Raw genomic sequence first — 20,172 nt, 5'->3', positions numbered from 1 at the left:
CACCAGGATTTAATGCTAATAGGGGCAATGGTGAAAGGGCAGGCGCTGGACGCCAGCGCATCCGGGAACAAGAGTGGTAGGCAGTCGGAGTGGGCGTGAGCGGCCTCTCAACCTCCCAGCCAGCCCAGTCTGTGGGTGGCCATCTCAGGATTTTCTTCCTGAGTCCAGGTGGCGGGACTCCACTCCAAGTCAGCCCTTTAGACCACCTAGTAGTTGCCAACTCTTTTTGCCCCCAGCAGAACTCGCGCCAACCGACCCTCGTCGTAAGCCCCGCCCCACCGCGCAAGTCCCGCCCCCGGCCCCGCCTTCCTCCTTTCCCGTCCCAGGACGCGTTGCGCGGCTCGGGCCGGAAGTCGGCGGGTTCTCGGGTGTGTTTCTGAGTCTGTCTGTGTCTCGAAGCGGCGCGCGGCCCGGGGCAAGCGGGATTCCCAGATTCCCATCTGAGGCGTCACCACTGTCACTACCATCACCCACGGAGCCACTACTAGAGGGGAGTAGACCCGGCCCTTCGCCGGGCAGAGAAGATGTTGCCCCTGTCCATCAAGGACGATGAATACAAACCACCTAAGTTCAATCTGTTCGGCAAGATCTCAGGCTGGTTTAGGTGCGGGGTGCCGTATTTGCGGGAAGGGGGTGTCCGGCAGAAGGGGAAAAGGCCCAGACCTAAGGATGGCCCGAGGTCCAGGGAGGGAGCGTCAGGGACACCCTCGTTCGTGTGAGGACAGGAACGGGTGGACTGGGAGGGTCCTGAAAGGGGAACCCAACCTCCTGGTCCGGCACTCCTCTGACTTTCCCGGCTATTCCCTACTTGTGTCATGCTTAGGTCTATCCTGTCGGACAAGACGTCTCGGAACTTGTTTTTCTTCCTGTGCCTGAACCTCTCTTTCGCTTTTGTTGAACTACTCTACGGCATCTGGAGCAACTGGTAATCAAAGGGGAAAAGGGTTGGGGCGGAAGCAGCGGGTGGGGGAGACGAAGTACTGTTTGCTTAGTGCCACGTAGCTCCTCACCAGGAGCTTCAGCTCTTGCCTTTGCCACCACCTCTGCTGCTGAGTTGCTTTCTCATATCCACACCAGTGTGGCACGGTTGCATTTCTTAAGAGCCGAGGCCATCACGTGCAGCAGTTAAGATTTAGGTCCCCTCTTCCTTTTCCCACCGCCCCCCACTCCGTCAAACCGGAGTGACAAGTCCCCTCCTCATTTTGACAGATGGAGAGAGTCTTTTGTCTTTACACACCTTAGCTTTGTCCACTTTCTTGGAATTGGGAGAAACGCGTTTCCTGCCACTCTGTGGGGGAGTGGCATTTGGGATTCACCCTTAAAATTCCGAGAGGGAATATCTGAGATGTTCTACTTAATTTGTTATTAGGTCTTGAAACCAGGAAGAGGTTTGTAAAGGGGATATCCAAAGAAACATGTTTTCATTCTCTTTTAACTTTATGCTGAAACTATCATGATTTTCCTTTGGTCTTGACTGCGGTGGAAGATCCCATATAGTTTTCTAAAAGCCTTACATCTCTTGAGTTGATGGTTTTTGGTGTCACCTTTGGTTGTTTTTGTTTTTGTTTTTAACTGCAATGGAAAGAGGTCTATCCAGTGTAACTGTGAAGATGCAGTACTGTTATCCAGGTGTTTGCTGTTGAATAACTTAAGGTCTTGTAAAATTGTTCAGCTAACGATAAGATCATCTCACTTCTAGGTGTACTGATTCCTCTTTAAATGTCATACTCACTTGAGAATCTCAGCCAACACTTCAAAATTTTATATAAAACTTAAGTTTTTTCTTGGGTTTCTTGAAATAGGTCTTAGACCCCAAAATAAGAACCTATACCATCTATGCTTTATTTCCTATTAATTATATAGACTAAGTCTCTGTCCTTTAAGGTCCATTTTCAGAGAGAATTGCTGTTCTTGATTTTTATCTCTATTGAGATTGAACAATGACATTAGATGATACCACCAGTTTTTGTGACATGTATACTTTCATATGAAAAGGTGGACTTTTAAATTCAAATGTCAATTCAGTTTTATCAAAAATACTCAGCAGATTATGACGGTTATTGGTTTAGTCACCACTTAAGTGTAAAAGGCATATTGAAACAATAAAATATCAATATATGTAATAACCATTTTTAATCCTCTGGGAATCCGATATATGTGTCCTGTAATATTAACACCCTTCGATATATTGTACATGTTAAAAGCACTCTATTGTCTTAGCTTGTACTGAAATAATCATACTTCATTATAAATATGTAATATTTATACTATATTTTATATTTTCTTCTTCCTAAATTATGCCATATTGTGGCATATATGCTGGCTGTATCAAGGCTGTATCTTGGTTTGCCTATGTACAGTTTTGCTACAATGACTTTATATTACAATACATTATATTTCACTATGCTTTCCATTGCATAAATTACTATGTGAAATGTCTTGTTCAAGTGATTCATATTTGAAGCGCCTAAATCATCTCTTTATGGAAAGTAATTCTTTTGATCTGTAGAGATCCATTGAGGAAATTACTAAAACCATTGTTTTCTAAGCCATTAGTCAATATTCATCAGTACATAAGGAAAACATCAGTGATGCATGACTTGTTCTGCCCTCAGGTGGCTTGTTCTTTTAATTTTAGGCCTTTTCTCCTCCAGTTTACTCCCTTTCTTTGTGTTGTATCTTACAGATTTGCAGTCTAGCTCTGAACCACTGTCTGTCATGCCTAGATTAATTAGCAGGTATACATTTTTATGTTAACATCCATGTCCACAATCACTTTTCCCCCAATATTAATTTTTATCAGCTAATTGGGAGTACAAATGTGTTCCTGTTGAAGCATTGGCAGACTTGGAAATTGCTTGGGCCTTTTCATAATCTGGCTTTTTGTCTTATTTAGACACAACAAATTTTGGGCCCCTTTGTTGACTGATCAGCAGTTTCTTTATATGACTAGATTATCTCTGTTCCTGAAGGTTCAATTAGATTTTAAGTTCCTTGAGTAAATTTGTTACCAAAACTTTTTTTTTGTTTTTGTCATAGTCATTTCTGTGTTTCTTTGCATTCTGTAAAAGTTAAGCTTCAAGATGTTATGAAACGTCAAGAGTTTTTTTCCATTATGGAATTAAAAGATAGATAAAACATTCTTTCTCTTCATGAATAAAGGTTCCTAGAAACATTTGATCTAGTTGCAACAAATGTTAAATAGTTTTGGTTCTTATTCAACACCTTCTTTTTAAATAAGAACTTAATTATACTTGGTTTATATTTTTGTTGGTGACAATGTGTCATTAGTGGAGAATAGCTAAGCTCTTTGTATATTTTCCCTCATTAAATATCCAGTGCCATTTACCTTTCTACCAGAATGTAAACTTTATTAAAGTGGTATCTCTTCTGTCTTATTCAGGCACCTTAGTACTTGGTGCATAGTATGCTTAATACATGTTTACAGAATGAAAGAATGAAGGAATAACGAATATATGGAATTAACCTCCCTATACTAACCATGCTAACTACCCCATTTGGGGCAGGGTGAGGGAGACATTAAACCCCTCCTTTCTCTTATTCTTAGTAGGAAAATGGTAGGAATACCATATGTGATCTTTCCTTCTAGGGTTCTTTTCCTTCTAGCATTTTATTTTCATTTACTTATTTATCGTTGAGTGACTAATCTCAAGGTAGAATGGTATATATAAACAATGTGTTTTGTACCATCTAGGATTAAGTTCTTTCTCAAGTTTTAGAAAAACCCCAAATTAGTGATTGCCTAAACAAGATAAAACTTTATTTCCAAAGTGGCTATTAGAGTTCCAGCCATCCCTAGCAGCAAAATGTCCAGAATGAAAAGGTATGCACAGTGTCTTTTAAGGAGATTTATCTGGATGCTAACACACAACACTTTTCACTGATATTTCAGTGGCTAAACCTTTGTCACATGTTCATGTCCAATTGCAAATGCCATATTTGCTCCAGTCAACCAGGTATTCTGCTGAAAGTCAAGGATTTTTCACTAATGAAGAAAGGGAATACATAGGCTCTTAAGGTGAGACTAGAAAGAGAAATAAGCCAGTCGGACCTCTTCTACATGTGGAAAAGTATAGGAGGTCCAGGGAGTTTTTTACTTTCCAGAGTAGCAGAAGAGCCTAGAAGTACCTGTTATCCAAGTATTTTCTACTGTACAGTGATTTTTTCCCTAGTATCTTAATATAGTTTGCTTTTTTTGTTTTTATGCTCTTCTATTTTATGTTTACTTCACTGTCTTAAAATTTTTAATTTCAGTGATATTTTCTACCAAAGCTGTTACAACCATTTTCCCCCTTAGACATAGAGGAAACTCATTTAACTCTAAAGGTAAATGTCTTTGTATTAGCAAAGTAATTATGTGTTAAAGAAATGTTTTAGGCCATACCAGTCACTCATTTGGTCCTACTTCTTATAAAGTATGTCATAGCATATGTTTGTAAAGTACTTCCTTGGTAAAGAAAAAGGCTTCCATTAGTTACGTATTTTTCTATAGCATTAAAAATTTTAAATGTCTTAGACTTTTATCAACTTTTCCCTTCTCGTCCCAAAAGACATTACTTATGGTTATGGTGATGACTTTTGCTTTTCTATAGTTTTTTTTTTTACTTTAAAAATGTAGATTTCTATTCCATTTTGCTGAGAATTTTTCTTTACTAAGTAAAGGGTTATATGGAATGTAGTGGAGTTGTGGGTTTTTCACTGTAACTCTCATTGGTGTAACAACTTATACAAATATCAGGATTCTAAGGATTTTCTAATTCTTGCTAATTAATCGATAGTTGATAGTTTCTTTCCCCCTTTCTATCTCATGGAACCCAAGTTGATGATTCCCTATCTTCGATTTTGAATTAATATCCAACAACCACTGTAAATATGCTGTTAGCCTAGTTACCAATAGACCTTTAAAATTTTTTTTATTGTGGGAAATGTATATAAAAATAGAGAGTTTAGTGGACTTCATGTCTCCATCACCCAGCTTTAATGTTTATTAACATGTGGCCTATTTTATTTCATCTGTTACACTTGTCACCATTGAATTGTTTTAATGCAGATACCAGATATAGTATAATTTCTTCCATAACTGCTTCAGTTGAGTCTAAAACATAAGAGCCCCCCTTTTTAACATAATCTGATGTCATTGTGACCTATAAAAATTAATAATTTATTAATATCAAATGTCCAGTGAGTGTTCAGATGTCCCTTATTAAATAAATTCTTTTTAAAGTTGGTTTTACAAATCAGAATTTAAACAAGATCTATGGTATTTGGTTGATATGTCTCATAACTCTCAATTTATAGGTTCTTTCTCCCTTTCTTTGTTTTTTCCTTCAATAGACCTTAAATAAAATCCATTTCATAAGTTTCTTTTGCCAAATGTTCTGTTCACATTTATTTTATTTTGCTTCAGTGATCAGGTTTCTTTTTTATATCCTAAGAAGTTTTCTTTATTAAAATGTCCTTAGAAAGTGGTCACTTAAAAAAAAATGTTTAAAAATACATTTTAGTATTTAGTGTTTAAAGATAGAAGCCTAAAACGAGTAGGCTGCTTTTAGCAACTAATTTTTTTAATCAAGTCACATTTGATGTGTAAATCATATAACCTTAAATATTCTCTATGCTACCTTTATTTTCTAAGGAATTTTATGCCATGTAATTTAAGTGATAATTCATAATCAGAAACATTTGCTGATATTGAAGATGAGCAGCAAAATTGACATTCCTCATGAATACCATTTTGACATATAATAGGTGAGCAGAGACCTAGAAGTAGACTTTTTTCACATGAGTTTGCCTACATAGTTGTAACTAAGTAATTTTCAAATCATGATACCAGGTTTAAATGAAAAGGTCTCATATCACAATGCTTGAAGAGAACGTGATGTTCTACCACCTCAGAAGAGGAAGTATTTTTTCAGGTAGAATCATGTTTTATGATATGCTAAAAATAAAATAACACTTTAATGACAATTAAATTTACTTAAAGTTTAGATAAAATCAAAATCTCATTTTGATGAGTATTAAAATTGCCATGCTATACCTAAGCCTCTTTAAAAGGGAACTTGATTGCTCTAGTATACAGTAGAGGTTTACCCTTTTCTTGCACTATTGCAGCAGTGTTTGGTGTCTATTGAATGTATATAAAGTAAATCTGTTATAAAAAAGAAAGTGTGTATTAATTTGCTAGGGCTGCTAACAAAGTACCACAAGCTGGGTGACTTAAACAACAAAATTTGTTGTCTTGTAGTTCTGGAGCCTAAAAGTCTGAGATTAAGGTGTTGGCAGGGTTAGTTCCTTCTGAGGTCTGTGAGGTCAGTTGCTTTGCTGGCAATCTTTTGTGTTCCTTGGCTTGTAGAAGCATCACCTAATCTCTGTCTTATCTTCACTTGGTGCTCTCCCTGTGTACATGTCTGCCTTCAAATTTCCCCTTTTTATAAGGACAGCAGACATATTGGATTTGGGCCCACCTTACTGACTTAATTTTAATAAATTATGTCTGCAGTGACCCTATTTCCAAATAAGGTCACATTCTGAGTTACTGGAGATATAGGACTTCAACATAGACATTTTAGGGAGGATACAATTCAACCCATAACAGTTTTTACTAACTATATATGTAGATCAATAAATCAGTAAATTTTAAAATTTATATTTATTTAGCATGAATACTTGCCTTCTTCTACAACTAATTTACAGTTATTTAGAATAAAAGTCATATATATAATAAAACCCTCCAATTAAGAAATAAAACCTTTAAAAACCACATATACAGAGAAAAAAATAAACCTGTTAAATACGTAGACTAATGTCGTTGCTGAAATTTACTTTTAAATTTGGTTATAAAATCTCATGAAATCAAGGCAGGGTGGGTAAAGATTCTCATTGTCAGGTTTTACTGCAACACCACAACTATATTGTTTTATCAGAATAGAGACAGAGTTTTCTGAAACCAAATTTTAAAAATAGCTTACCATATCAGTCCTTTATCAGAGCATAGAAAAAATCATAAACAATGTTTTTATTGGTTTTATAACACATTACAGAGATATTCTTCAAATGGGTCTTTCATACCTCAAAATATAATTAAATTATTATTTTCCGTGTTACAAAGCTATTAAGGGCCAAGTGTGTAGTTTTACGGTGATCTAACTATCCAAGGAAAATCTTAAAATAACTATAAATCTGAGAGGATTGCTTGGATAGCAAGAGCCTTACCTTGTTCTCCTCAGGTTTTGATTTTCTCACTCAGCCTTTTCATTTATTCACCATTTCCTATTCTGCTTTGAGTTGGGTATCAGATAAGTATAGACAGTACTTAAACTATCTTATGCATCTATATATAGTTGAATAAAATATACAAGGTTCATGATAAAACTTAAGACATTTTCAAAATACTTTATAATGATTTTTGAGAAATTTATAAATTTTTGTTCTTTTCTGTGTGGGTGAGTAATGTGCTTTACTTCAGTTTCTAATTTTATAATTATCCTAAATTATAAGGAAATGTAAAAACTGCTTTTTCTACTTCTGTGAAGAATGTTTTTGACTTTTAGTTTGTAGCACTTACAATTGAAGAAAGCTGTAGCATATAACCAAATATTGAGAGCTCTGGATCATGCTGGGAACACTAGATATTATAAGGTATTAATAATAATAGTAACAATGGGAATATCGATGTGGCTTTAATGTGACAAGCACTGTGATAAGTGTTTCACGTATATTAATTCGCTTATAACGTTTATGACATTTTTACTGTTACCTGTTTAAATGATGGCTAAAAAATTGAGGTCCAAAGTAGTTAAACAACTTCACAGTCATAGAATTAGTAAATGGTAGAGCTGGGATTTGAACCCAGGTACTCTGACTTCAGAAGTAGTGCTCTTAACCATTCTGATACTTCTTGCTTTTTAAAGATTGAGCTGCTGATATGCTTGCTTTCAGAATATTTCTGTTGACCTATCCTAAAGTTTCCTGATTTCTTTCCTCAGCTCTGTCCAGTCTGCTGATAAGTCAATTGGAAGAATTCTTCATCTCTGACGCCTTGTTTTTTGTTTCTAGCATTTCCATTTAATCTTTTTTTTTTTGTACTTCCCATTTCTCTGCGGAAATTTCACATTTATTCATGCATTTTTTCCCACCTTTTCCATAGATCCTTTAATGTATTAATTATAGTTCTGATAGTTCCAATATCTGGGCCAGCATCTTGGTCTGGTTCTGTTGACTGCTTTATCTCTTCACAACGAGTTATTTTGCTTGCTGTTTTTTGTGTTTCTTGAAATTTTTGATCAAAGCCTTGACATTGTGAGTAGAGATCAGTAGATATTGAGGTAGTAGTATTTATGACTAGGAATAGGCATGCATCTTCCGACAGGTTATGAGGCCTTTTGCTTCCAGTATTCTTCATATGCACGTGTCGCAGAAGTTGTCTCTTCATGCTCAGTGCGCCCTCCCCCTGCCGAGCTATAGACTGCTATTGATTGTTACTCGGTGTGAGGTTTGTGGTGAGGGCAGAGGGGCATTCATTAACTTGACCAAGCCTCAGTCTTAGGCAGGACCTGTGAGCCTGGGCCTCAAAGGTATGTTTTTTGGTTTGTTTGTTTTTCTTTTGTTTGTTTGTTTGTTCTTAACATTTTTCCCTTCCTTTGGTGACAGCCAAAGTCTGTCACATTTATGGAGGTGGTCTTGGGTGAGAGTGAGTTTCCTGCTCCTTCTTTGGTCAGAGCAGAACATCTGCTTTGTGTTGGTACAGGAGCCTCTGCCCAATAGGATTTCCTGCCCCACCCCCCCTTAGTGGCTTTTTTTTAAAGCATGTATAACACAGATCTTTAACATCTCAAATAATATGTCGCTTCATGTATCTTGTAAGAGCTTTATAATAATACACTTCCATTTCCTTCTATCCTGTGTGCTATTATTATTATTAATTTTTTTTTTTTTTTTGGCTGTGTTGGGTCTTCGTTGCTGTGTGTGGGCTTCTCATTGTGGTGCGTGGGCTTCTCATTGCGGTGGGTGGGCTCCTCATTGCGGTGGCTTCTCCTGTTGCGGAGCATGGGCTCTAGGTGTGCGGGCTTCAGTAGTTGTGGCTTGCGGGCTCTGGAGCGCAGGCTCAGTAGTTGTGGCGCACGGGCTTAGTTGCTCTGCGGCATGTGGGATCCTCCTGGACCAGGGATCAAACCCATGTCCCCTGCATTGGCAAGTGGACTCCCAACCACTGTGCCACCAGGGAAGTCCCTGTGTGCTATTATTGTCATACACTTCACGTTTATGTAAACCCTACAATACAGTGTTCCTATTTTGGCTTTATACCGGAGGTTAGCAAACCTTTTCTGTTGACAGCAGATAGTAAATATTTTAGGCTTTAAGGGTCATAAGGTCTCTGTCACAGTTTCTCCATTCTACTGTTATAGCACAGAAGCAGCCATAGACAGTATATAAGCAGATGAGCATAACTGTGTTTCAGTAAAACTTTATTTACAAAAATGAATGGTGGTCCAGATTTGGCTTGTGGGCCATAGCTTGCTCACCCTGCCTTAGATTGTCGGAAATGTTTTTTTAAAACAGGTTTATTGAGATATAATTCGTATACCTTAAAATTCTCCCATTTATAGTCTACTATTGAATGGCTTTTAGTATAGTATTCACAGAGTTGTAAAACATCACAACAGTCCATATTGGAACATTTTTATTACTGCAAAAGGAAACCTTGCACCCCTAGCCATCACCCTCCAATTCCCTCATCTCCTGATCTGCCCCAATTCTAGGCAATCACTAATCTATTTTCTGTCTCTATATATTTGCCTATTCTGAACATTTCATATAAATGGAATCATTTGCATATGATCTTTTGTGACAGTTTATTTCATTTTGCATAATGGTTTCAAGGGTTATCCATGTTCTACATGTATCAGTATTTCATTTATTTTTGTTACCAAATAATATTCCAGCAGTGTGTGAGGGTTCCAGTTTCTCCACCAACACTTGGGATTATTGAGCTTTTTTATTGTAGTCATCATAGTGGATGTGAAGTTGTTTCTCATTGTTTTGATTTGCATTTCCCTGCATTGTAGTTAATGATGCTGAGTAACTTCTCTTGTGCTGATTGGCCATTTGTACGTCTTCTTTGGAGAAATGTCTATTCAGATCCTTTGTTCATTTAAAAAATTGGATAATTTCTCTTTTTGAAGAGTTTTAAGAATTCTTCATATATTCTGGATACAAGCCCCTTGTCAGATATATGATTAGCAGATATTTCCTCCCACTTGTGCACTGTCACTTCACTTTCTTGATATGTCCTTTGAAGCGTGAAAGTTTTAAAATTTCAATGATGTCCAGTCTGTTACTCTTTTTTTTTTGTTGCTTGTGCTTTTGATATCATATATAAGAAACCATTGCCCAATCCAAGGTTGTGAATACGTTAGCTTTTATGTTTAGGTCTTTGATCCATTTTAGGTTAACCCTTGTGTATAATATGAAGTAAGGGTCAAAAATCATTTCCTGCATGTGGATATCCAGTTGTGTCAGTGTTGCAAACACTATTCTTTCCACCATTGAACTATTTTGGCATCCGTGTCAACAAACAGTTGACCATAAATGTGTGAGGGTTTATTTCTGAACTCTAAATTCTATTCTACTGATCTATACGTTTATTCTTATTCCAGTACCACTTTGTTTTGATTTCTGTAGCTTTATAATAAGTTTTGAAATTGGGAAGTGTGAGTCCTCCAACTTTGCTTTTCTTTTTCAATATTGTTTTGGCTATTCTATATCTCTTGCTTTTCCATATGAGTTTTAAGATCAGCTTGTCAATTTCTCCAAAGGGGTCAGCTGGGATTTTGATGGAGAGTGAGTTGAATCTGTAGATCAATTGAGGAAGTATTGCCATCTTAACAGTATTGTCTTCTGATCCATAAACATGGATGTCTTTCCATTTATTTAGGTCTTCTTTAATTTTTTTCCAACAATATTGTATAGTTTCCAGAGTATAGCTTTTGTACTTTTTTTGGTTAAATTTATTCCTAATTATTTTATTCTTTTTGATGCTATTGTAAATGGAAATTTTTTAAATTTCATTTTTGTGCATCACATTATATAGGAATATAATTCATTTTTGTATGTTGATCTTGTATCCTGCAACCTTCCAGACTCATTTATTAGTTCTAATAGTTTTTTAGTAGAGTCCTTAAGATTTTGTATGTGCAAGATCATGCCATTTGCAAATAGAGGTAGATTTACTCCTTCCCTTCCAGTCTGGGTGCCTAATTTTTTATTTCATTTCCTGCCTAATTGCCCTTGTTACACCCTCTAGTACAATGTTAAATAGAAGTGGTAAGGGGACATTTTTATCTTGTACCTGATCTTAGGGGAAAGCATTCAGTCTTTGGCCACTAGTGATGCTGATGTTAGCTGTGGGGTTTTCGTAGATGCCATTTATCAGTTCAGGAAATTCCCTCTGCTGCAAGTTTGTTGAGTGTTTTCATCGTAAAAGTGTTGGATTTTGTGAAATGCTTTTCTGCATCTATTAAGATGATTATGTGGGTTTTGTCCTTCATTCCATTGATATGATGTAGTATATTGATTGATTTTCGTATAGTTAACCAAGCTTGCATTGTTGGGATAAATCCCACTTGGTTGTGGTGTATACTCTTTTTTTATACATTGCTGAATTTAATTTGCTAGTATTTTGTTGAAGATTCTTGTGTGTGTATTTGCAAAAAATACTTGTCTGTAGTTTCTTTTCTTGTGGTGTCTTTTGTCTGATTTTGGTATCAGGGTAATGCTTATCTTATACAATGAGTTGGGAAGTATTCCTTCATCTTCTGTTTTTTGGAAGAGTTTGTAAGGGATTGTTATTTATTGTTCTTCAAATGTTTGGTAGGATTTACCAGTGAAGCCATCTGGGCCTAGGCTTTTCTTTGTTGAAAGTTTTAAAATTATTAATTTAATCTGTTTACTTGTTATAAATCTATTTAGATTTTTTTTGACCCAGTTTTGCTAGATTGTTTCTAGGAATTTGTTTATTTCATCTAAGTTATCTAATTTATTGGTTTATATTTAGTTGTTCATAGTATTTTCTTATAATCCTTCTTATTTCTATAAAGTCAGTAGTAGTATCTCACTTTCATTGCTGATTTTAGTACTTTGAGCCCTTTCTCTTTTTTCTTGGTCAGTTTATTTAAAGGTTGTGAATTTTACTGATATTTCCAAAGAACCAACTCTTGGGTTATTGTTTTTTCCTCTTTTTTTCTATTCTCAATTATCTTTTAAAGATACTAAAAGTTAGAAAGTTATTTATAATATTTTTACACCTATTTATCATTTTCAGTGATCATCATACAAGGCTAAGTTTCCATCTGGTATCATATTTGGACTTAAAGAACTTTTTATTCTTGTAGTTCAGATCTGCTGGCAGTGAATTCTCTCAGTTTTGGTTGTCTGGAAAAGTCTATTTTATCTTCATTTTTGAAAGATATTTTGCTAGATATAGAATTTTAGGTTGACGCTTTTTTTTTCTTTCAGTACTTTAAAGACATTGCTTCATTGCCTTCTGCCTTGAGTAGTTTCTGATGCAAAATATGCTATTAATCTTACCTTTGTTTTTCTGTATCCAATTTTTCTTTCCTTTTTTTGGCTGTTTTCAAGATTTTCTCTTTCTGTTGGGTGTTCAGCAATTTGTGAGGTATGTAGGGTTTTTCCCTTGCTAGTACTGCATTAAGCTTCTTGGATATGTGATTTGTTTTTTGTTTTTCATTAATTTTGGAAAACTCTTCAAGCATTTTCTCTTTAAATACTCTTTCTACCCTATTCTTTCTTCTCTATTACTGAGAATCCAAATACATGTTATTTTAGTCTGTTTGATGCTTTGATAGGTTTTGAATATTCTGTTCTTTTTTTTTTTTTTTCTTTTTCATTCCTTTTCTTCTTTGTGTTTTACTTTGGATAATTTGTTTTGACCTAACTGATTCTTTCTCTCTGTGTCCTGTCTGCTCAGAAGCCCATGTATGTTATTTTTAATCTTCAATACTATGATATTTTAAAAATTTTTATCATTTCCATTTGATTATTTTATAGTCTCTATCTCTGTGGAAAGTTCCTGTTTGTTCATAAATTTTCTCCAGCTTTGTACCACATCCTTTAACATATTAATCATATTTGTTTTAAAGCCCCTATTACAGTCTAATCTCTGGGACTTTTCTGCTTCTGATTCTGTTGACTGTTTAAGCTCTTAACAATGGGTCTTATTATTTTTTTTCCTTGATCTTGTTATATGCCTTATAAATATTTATTGAGTGCTGGATATTATGTTTAAAAGAATAATAGAGACTGAGGTTAGTAGTATTTATGCCCAGAAATGTGCACGCCCTTTTTGTTTTGTTTTGTTTTGTCAGCGTGGGGGTTTTGAACATATCTGATCAGTAGTCGAGCTGGGCTTTTGTGTTTTGGTATATTGCTAGTTAATGTCAACAAGCCACAGACGTCACATTTTTCCAGAGGCTTCTACCACTTTGTGCTTAGTGTAGGATTTTGAGTACTGGTGGGTTTTTTCAGTGTTCTTGTTTCACTCTCAGCTTTCAGCAAGCCCTGCATACCTGTGCCACAAGGGAGTCTCTCCGTGCTCTTGCTTGACTCTCAGAGGTAGATTGCTGTTGTCTTTTACTTTAGGCAAGGCTTTGGTTGGGGAAGTGGGGGGATGAATATTTCGTTCTCCTGTTGCAGCCTCAATATTAGGTAGGCCCTTTACCCCTGAGTGTCAGAGTGGGTGTTATTAATGTTCCTGCCCCTTTTCCCACCCCTCCCCACAGCCTTGTATCAAGAAAAGGAGCAAGGGTCCTGCTCCTCTTCCAACAGCAGACCTTTGCTTTGTATCAGTGTAAGATCCCGGGCCCAAGCTGGCTTTTAGCCTTGCCCCCGGTAGCAGATGGCTGTTTTTTCTGTTTCTCTTTCAGTGACAGCTGACCTTTGCTAGTCATCAGAGGGCGGGCAGATGCCTATCCTTCTTTCAGTAGCAGCTGGGCTTTTCCTTTGGCAAGGGGTATGAGGGTTTCTTCTTAGATGCTTAAAAATTATCTTTAATATTTTCAATATATCATATTTTAATGTTGTCTTTTTAGAAGATTAGTTCCTGATGAGCAGAGGCTTGATCTTAGATTTTTAGAAAAGGATGACTACTATTTGGTTATTATTATAATATGCCAATGTGTTTGTTCTTTTCCAGCTTAGGTTTGATTTCCGACTCTTTTCACATGTTTTTCGATAGCACTGCCATTTTGGCTGGATTGGCAGCATCTGTTATTTCAAAATGGAGAGATAATGATGCTTTCTCTTACGGGTAAGACTTTTTAGAAACATTTTTATTGAAGTATAAGAAATACAGAAAATAATACATAAAACTCAGGCTCAATGAATTTTCACAATTGAATACACTTGTCTAACTTGAACCCTTGAAAACCCCTCATGCCTCCTTCTAGTTCTTTACACTCACCTTCCCGCTTTCCTAACTCCATAGGTTAGTTTTGCCTGTTTTTGGACAATATATAATTGGAATCTACAATGTGTACTTTTTTTTTTTTTGCATCTGAGTTCTTTTGCATCTTGATTTTACCAAAAATTTTCAGGTGAGATTGTTACTAGATAGGGAAATTTCTCAACTCTTAATCTATTTTTTTTTTTTTTTTTTGAAGAAAGAAGAAAAAGAGAAAGTTTCAGTATATGAAAATGGTCACGTTTCTTTATTTTTCTTTTTTGGTTGATATTTTGTTTACTTATTGTCTTCAGCTCTGCTTTTATGTAAAATACTTCTCCTACTTTTGCTGAATATGCACAATTAACTAAATATTTGGAAAGTGTTTTTATGCAGAAGGGGCTGGTCTCACTTCTGAGCCTAGTAACCTTAGAGGCAGAGTTTGCTTTTTGCCATCTCTGATTGGGGGCAGCAATGGAATTTCCATTATTTGATTTACTCTGCCTGAGTGTTTTCTCTTTTTTTGAGCTCATAGACTATTTTACAATGTAATTATATTTATGTGTAAATAAGTAGCACTCAGAACTAATATCCTCTTTCGCTTTCTCTCTCCCACCCACTTTCTCGTTCCTGCTCCCGCTCTCTCACCTGCTTACTTATTGACTCTTGCCCTGTCTTTTCCCCTCCCCCTCCCTTCCCCTTGTGAGTGCTGTCTTGCACTCCCTCCCTTCTTTGCTGTCTTTCCTGTTTTCACTCCATCTCTCATTCGTCTCCCCATCCTCATACTCATTCTCTCCCTTTTACTTCTAAACTCCCTTCTCTCCTTTCCCGTTCTTTCTTTGTAGTTACTTGCGTCTGTGCTCATGGTCTTTTTTTCTCCCTCTGCCTTCTACTCTCCATTCTCTCTTTCTCCTTCCCTCACATCTTTTCTCTTATTCTTTGCTTTCTCCTACTCTCTCCCTCTATGCTGTAGCACTGTATCCCTAAGACTCTTTCTCATCCCATCTTCCCCACCCCTTAACCTCTTCAGCTGCAATTTTTTTTTTTTTCTCTCCCTTTCCCAGGCTCTCTTTCTTTCTTTCTCTGATTCTCCTTCCCTGTGCACTTTCTTTCCTGTGCAGTTCCTCTCATTCTCTCTCTCTTCCGTTCACATCCACCCTCTTACATGCACTGTCTCTTGTGCCCCTGGTTCTCTCTTCTACTGGTGCTCCCCCACTACTTCCTCTTTCTTTCTAGCTTTGCTTTTGTTCTTGAGTAATTACACACTCTCTGCTTCTTGCACGTGCTCTTGTTCTCTTCAGATGTTTATCGAGGGCCCAATATGATTCGAATACTTTGCTACTTGTAATGATATAAAAATGAATAAGATATGACATCTGCTTCGGAGGAACTTGTGGTCTGATGGGGAAACAGCTCTGTAAAAATCCTGTGATAACTATACATTGTGTGACAAGTGCTAAAAGAGAGATATGTGAAATTCTGTGACAGGACTTGCTGATTTGGGGTATAACCCAAGTGGTATGATTACTTGTAACATTATAAAAAGTGAGACAAAAAATATTATTATGTTATTTTTATAGAGCAAGAGATCCTATTTATTTATAAATCCAAACAGCTCAAAAGCTCAGGAAAGAACCTATTCCATGGCACTGTATAATCAAAAGACTCTTAAGTATATTTTGAATTACTAAAGGTTGTATGTGAAGTTATAATTTTGTGTTGGAAAATTAGTAATTCATACATATTTTACATAAAAAAATCTAATTAGAGTATCTTATTAAGCAGTCTTCCTGGATAAACAGTAATTAACTATAAGAATTCTCCTCAATTCCTTAATTCTTAGGGTATCTATTGTTTTCTATTTAGAATGCATAATCTCCTGGTATAAGACAGTTTTTAGAAATAGCTTTGAATACCTTCAGTACCATAGCAGGTTTTACTGATTCAACTTTAACTAAAATATACGAGAGTAATATTCTTGACATTTTTTAATTTGTTTATCCTGTCTTCTCCTTATTTGCTTTTTTTTCTTTTGAGAAGGGAAAAATTAGGGGAAAAAAGCTGATGTAACATTTGAAACTATTAGTAATTGCTATAGTAGTAAGTAGCAGCAGTAAATGTAGGTGCCAGTATAACAAAATGACACTGAGTATGCTAAGCCAGTGATGAATCCCCAAACCCCTAATTCAGTATGATCAGGATAGCAGGCTGACTGCAATAGTAGAAACCGTAGGCAGAATCTGAAAGGCAGCAAAGACTTTTCAGTATTTTTTTATGTAAAGTCATCTCTGTGTCTTGTCACACTCCTAATTTTGAAATAGCAAAGCTAGAATAAAAGTAATACATATCTGATAGGTAGATAGATGCATATGTGCATGCTTATATACATATGTACATATATTTGTATCTTTTTCACCCTGGCTAAAGAATCCAGATACCATCATACTAAATAGGCAATAGCACATTCATGGATCATATGTTTTAATTCCAAGACTCAGTCTGTTCAGGTAAACACAGTGTGTTTGGAAAAGCAAGTGTGTCTAGATTTCACAAGTTTTTCATTTTAATCCTGCAGTCAAGTTTAGCAAATATATTAAACCTAATTAAAATCACTTTAGCCCAACAATTTATCAGAATTTATGGAGCACCGACTAAGCTAAGCATTAGGGACAAAAAGATGCCTGAAAAACACTCCTGCCTTTGATCTTGAAATCTAATGGAACTCAAGGACAAAAGGCTTTCCATCAAGCGTTAGCTATGGGATTAAAAGGGTGGGTTAAAAGAAAGTGTTTTTTATTTCTTGGGCAGTAACACTGTTGATATATTAGATAAATTCCTAAGTGTGGATTGTGGAAAGCAGGCAGTGAATTCTTTGAATTTAATGAAAAAAAAGTGTTTGCTTTGACAAAGAAGATATTAATTTAATTCACTTATATGTATTAGAAGGTAGACATATGCAGTATTTCTGAGTGTAGAAATATACACTATGTCGCAATGTACTTAACAGACAAGCTTCAACATAACCATATGGAGTATATTTTAAAGAGTTTTTTCTCTTTAAAAATATTTTTTGCAGTGAAAATTGTATTATCTAGAAATTAACATAGAAAGCTAGGAAGTCTAGCTTTTGATGCTCCTGTTACATTGTTCAAGAACCAGAGTGATTAACTGCTGTCAGCACCCTTTGAATAATGTCTGAACATGTAAAACTGCCAAGTTAAAGTTGTTTTAATGACTTTAACTAAGCCAAATATACCTCATGGAAAAATAAAATCTTTCCCCGATGCTTCACACAGGTAGGAAGCAGAAAGCTTCAGAAGTCCATGGAGAAAAAGAGAGGTATTTTAAAAATAGTTTAGTTAGAATTATGTGAAGCTAGAATTGATTCTAAAAATAGGTAATTGAAAAGTTTTTGTTAAATTTATTAATCTTAGAAGAAGAGTGATAGAAATATAAATCTCAAGTTGTCTCTGGGGTAATTCAGAAATAATTATATTTTCCTTCAGTCAAAGCTCCCCTTGCCAAAGGTTTGAAAGCTGAAAGGTACAAAGCAGAAAGCATAAGGAGTTCTTAGAAAAGAAGGAATTAACAAGTTATAAAAACCCCTTTTTCAAGCTCTCTTCTTCTACTTTTTATCTTTGTATCCTTCCTTCTTTGCCCACTTATCTGGTCCTGTACTTCCTTCTCCAGTGGCATCTTGAGATTTATATTTCTGTGAAAGGTCTCTCTAAACCTACTTACTCTAAAAAGGTCTTTTGTAGAAATCTATATATTTTATGGCTTTCTGCTGTTAAATATAACTCATAATAATTAAATTTATTTTCTCAATTTTATGATATATGTACAATAAAACATACTATAAACACTGGGACTTTGTTGGCTGCTTATAACCATATAGTATGGTTTAGGACCTCTGAATATATGTGAATTTGTGATTTGATTTTTAAGAAATAACTTAATTCAGTTGTTTACTTTGCTCTTCTTTAGGTATGTTAGAGCAGAAGTTCTGGCTGGTTTTGTCAACGGCCTGTTTTTGATCTTCACTGCTTTTTTTATTTTCTCAGAAGGAGTTGAGGTATAGTATATAATAATTAGAGTCAGTAAATTATGTTTCTATAATGAAAATGTTTACTAACTAAAGATACTTGTAATAGAGCTATTTTTCACACTATCATTATTTATTGAGGCCAGTCTTGGATTAGATAAAATATTATGTGTGTACAGGAGGAACTTATAAAGTAATTGAAAAAATTATATGTGAAACTACTTCAAATTGAAAACAAATAATAGTGCTTTACAAGCTGTGAATGAAGTGTTGACACTTTATGAAAAGTAAACACACAATCCCTGTAGTGAGGTCTGTTGGCAGAGTTCTTAAGATAGAATGTGAGGATTTTGCCAGTGAATCTTGAATGTTTTGTATATTAAAACAAGTAAAGAGAAAATTTAAAGATTAATCAACTTAAAATTAATGACAGTGTTTTAAGATTCTGAAGAAGGATGGTTTTAGTCCAGATGTTCATGCTTTTAAATGTATTTATTTAAGAATAGTAATTGTTACATTTCCCACAGTATGTGAGCAATGGTTTTATTTTTATTAACTGTTTTGGCAGATAATTTTGGAGTGATTTTAATTCTGAAAATAACTAAAAATTTACCAGTTGATCAGTCAGAAATTATATCAATGCAATTTGTTTGTATTCTGTATTTTCTAGAGAGCATTAGCCCCTCCAGATGTACACCATGAGAGGCTGCTTCTTGTTTCAATTCTTGGGTTTGCGGTAAACCTAGTAGGAATATTTGTTTTCAAGCATGGAGGTCATGGACATTCTCATGGCTCTGGTATGATGGTTAGAACCCTTTGTTTCTTCATTTCTGGTTTCTGTCATAATTAGTCACTTTTGAAAATTGATAATTTTTAAAGGTTAACTTACTATACTGACGTTTAATAAAGAAAGTAATATGTTAATAGACCCATATTAATGTCTTCCTGAACAATCCTTCCCGCTTCTCCATGTCCCTCCCTCTTAGTGGCTTCTCAGAGTTGTACATGTTATCAGCTTGGTGTGGATACTTCCAGACCTCTGGAGCTCATCTGTTTAGTATGATATCATTTATATAAAACAAACAAATATGAAAACCACAGTACAAATCTAGTTACTAAAAAGTTACAGTGTATGGGGGTATGAAATTTATCATACAATCTGTCTTTGAGATCCTTCCACCTGGTATCCATCAGTGTACCTTCTCTTGTTAACAGAAACACAACACTCCATGGTGTGGGTTACCATGGTTTATTTAACCAGTCTTCTATGGATTTGAGTCGTTTCTTGTTTTTCGCACTTCCATATGAAGCATATCCTTGTGAACACATGCAAGTGTTTTTCCAAAGCTGTGCTATCCTGTACAGTAGTCATTAGTCACACGTGACTATTTAAGTTTAAATTATGGTTAATTAAATTTAATAAAATTAAGAATTCAGTTCCTCAGTTATACTAATGACATTTCAAGTGCTCAGTAGCCACATAGGGCTACCATTTGGACAGCAAATATAGAAGATTTCCATCATCACAGAAAGTTCTTTGAATTGCAGTCTGCTGGAATATGAGTAGAATTGCTGGAACACAGGATATCTAGTTTTTAGTTTCAATAGATGTTAGCAATTTGCCCTCCAAATGACTCATTCCCATTTACCC

The 20,172-nt window shown here is 35.5% G+C and overlaps 1 protein-coding gene across 3 annotated transcripts in view; it reads left to right on the top strand.

The window, feature by feature from the left end:
- The first annotated feature begins 354 nt into the window (after window positions 1–354).
- Window positions 355–20,172, top strand: part of SLC30A7 (solute carrier family 30 member 7) — a 77,372-nt gene continuing 57,554 nt past the window's right edge. For 2 of the 3 annotated variants that reach the window (XR_009700513.1, XM_061186263.1), the window contains exons 1-5: window positions 355–604; window positions 824–925; window positions 14,231–14,344; window positions 18,464–18,551; window positions 19,192–19,318. Coding sequence is in view for 2 of the 3 variants with exons in the window: in XM_061186263.1 (XP_061042246.1) it covers window positions 525–604; window positions 824–925; window positions 14,231–14,344; window positions 18,464–18,551; window positions 19,192–19,318 (511 nt within the window). In the remaining variant the exon portion in view is untranslated. The remainder of the gene's footprint in view (window positions 605–823; window positions 926–14,230; window positions 14,345–18,463; window positions 18,552–19,191; window positions 19,319–20,172) is intronic. The other variant, XM_061186264.1, reaches the window with a different exon arrangement.

The sequence above is a fragment of the Eubalaena glacialis genome, chromosome 3 (assembly GCF_028564815.1).
Source record: "Eubalaena glacialis isolate mEubGla1 chromosome 3, mEubGla1.1.hap2.+ XY, whole genome shotgun sequence".
Lineage (NCBI taxonomy): Eukaryota > Metazoa > Chordata > Mammalia > Artiodactyla > Balaenidae > Eubalaena > Eubalaena glacialis.
This window is presented reverse-complemented; position numbering and strand designations above follow the sequence as displayed.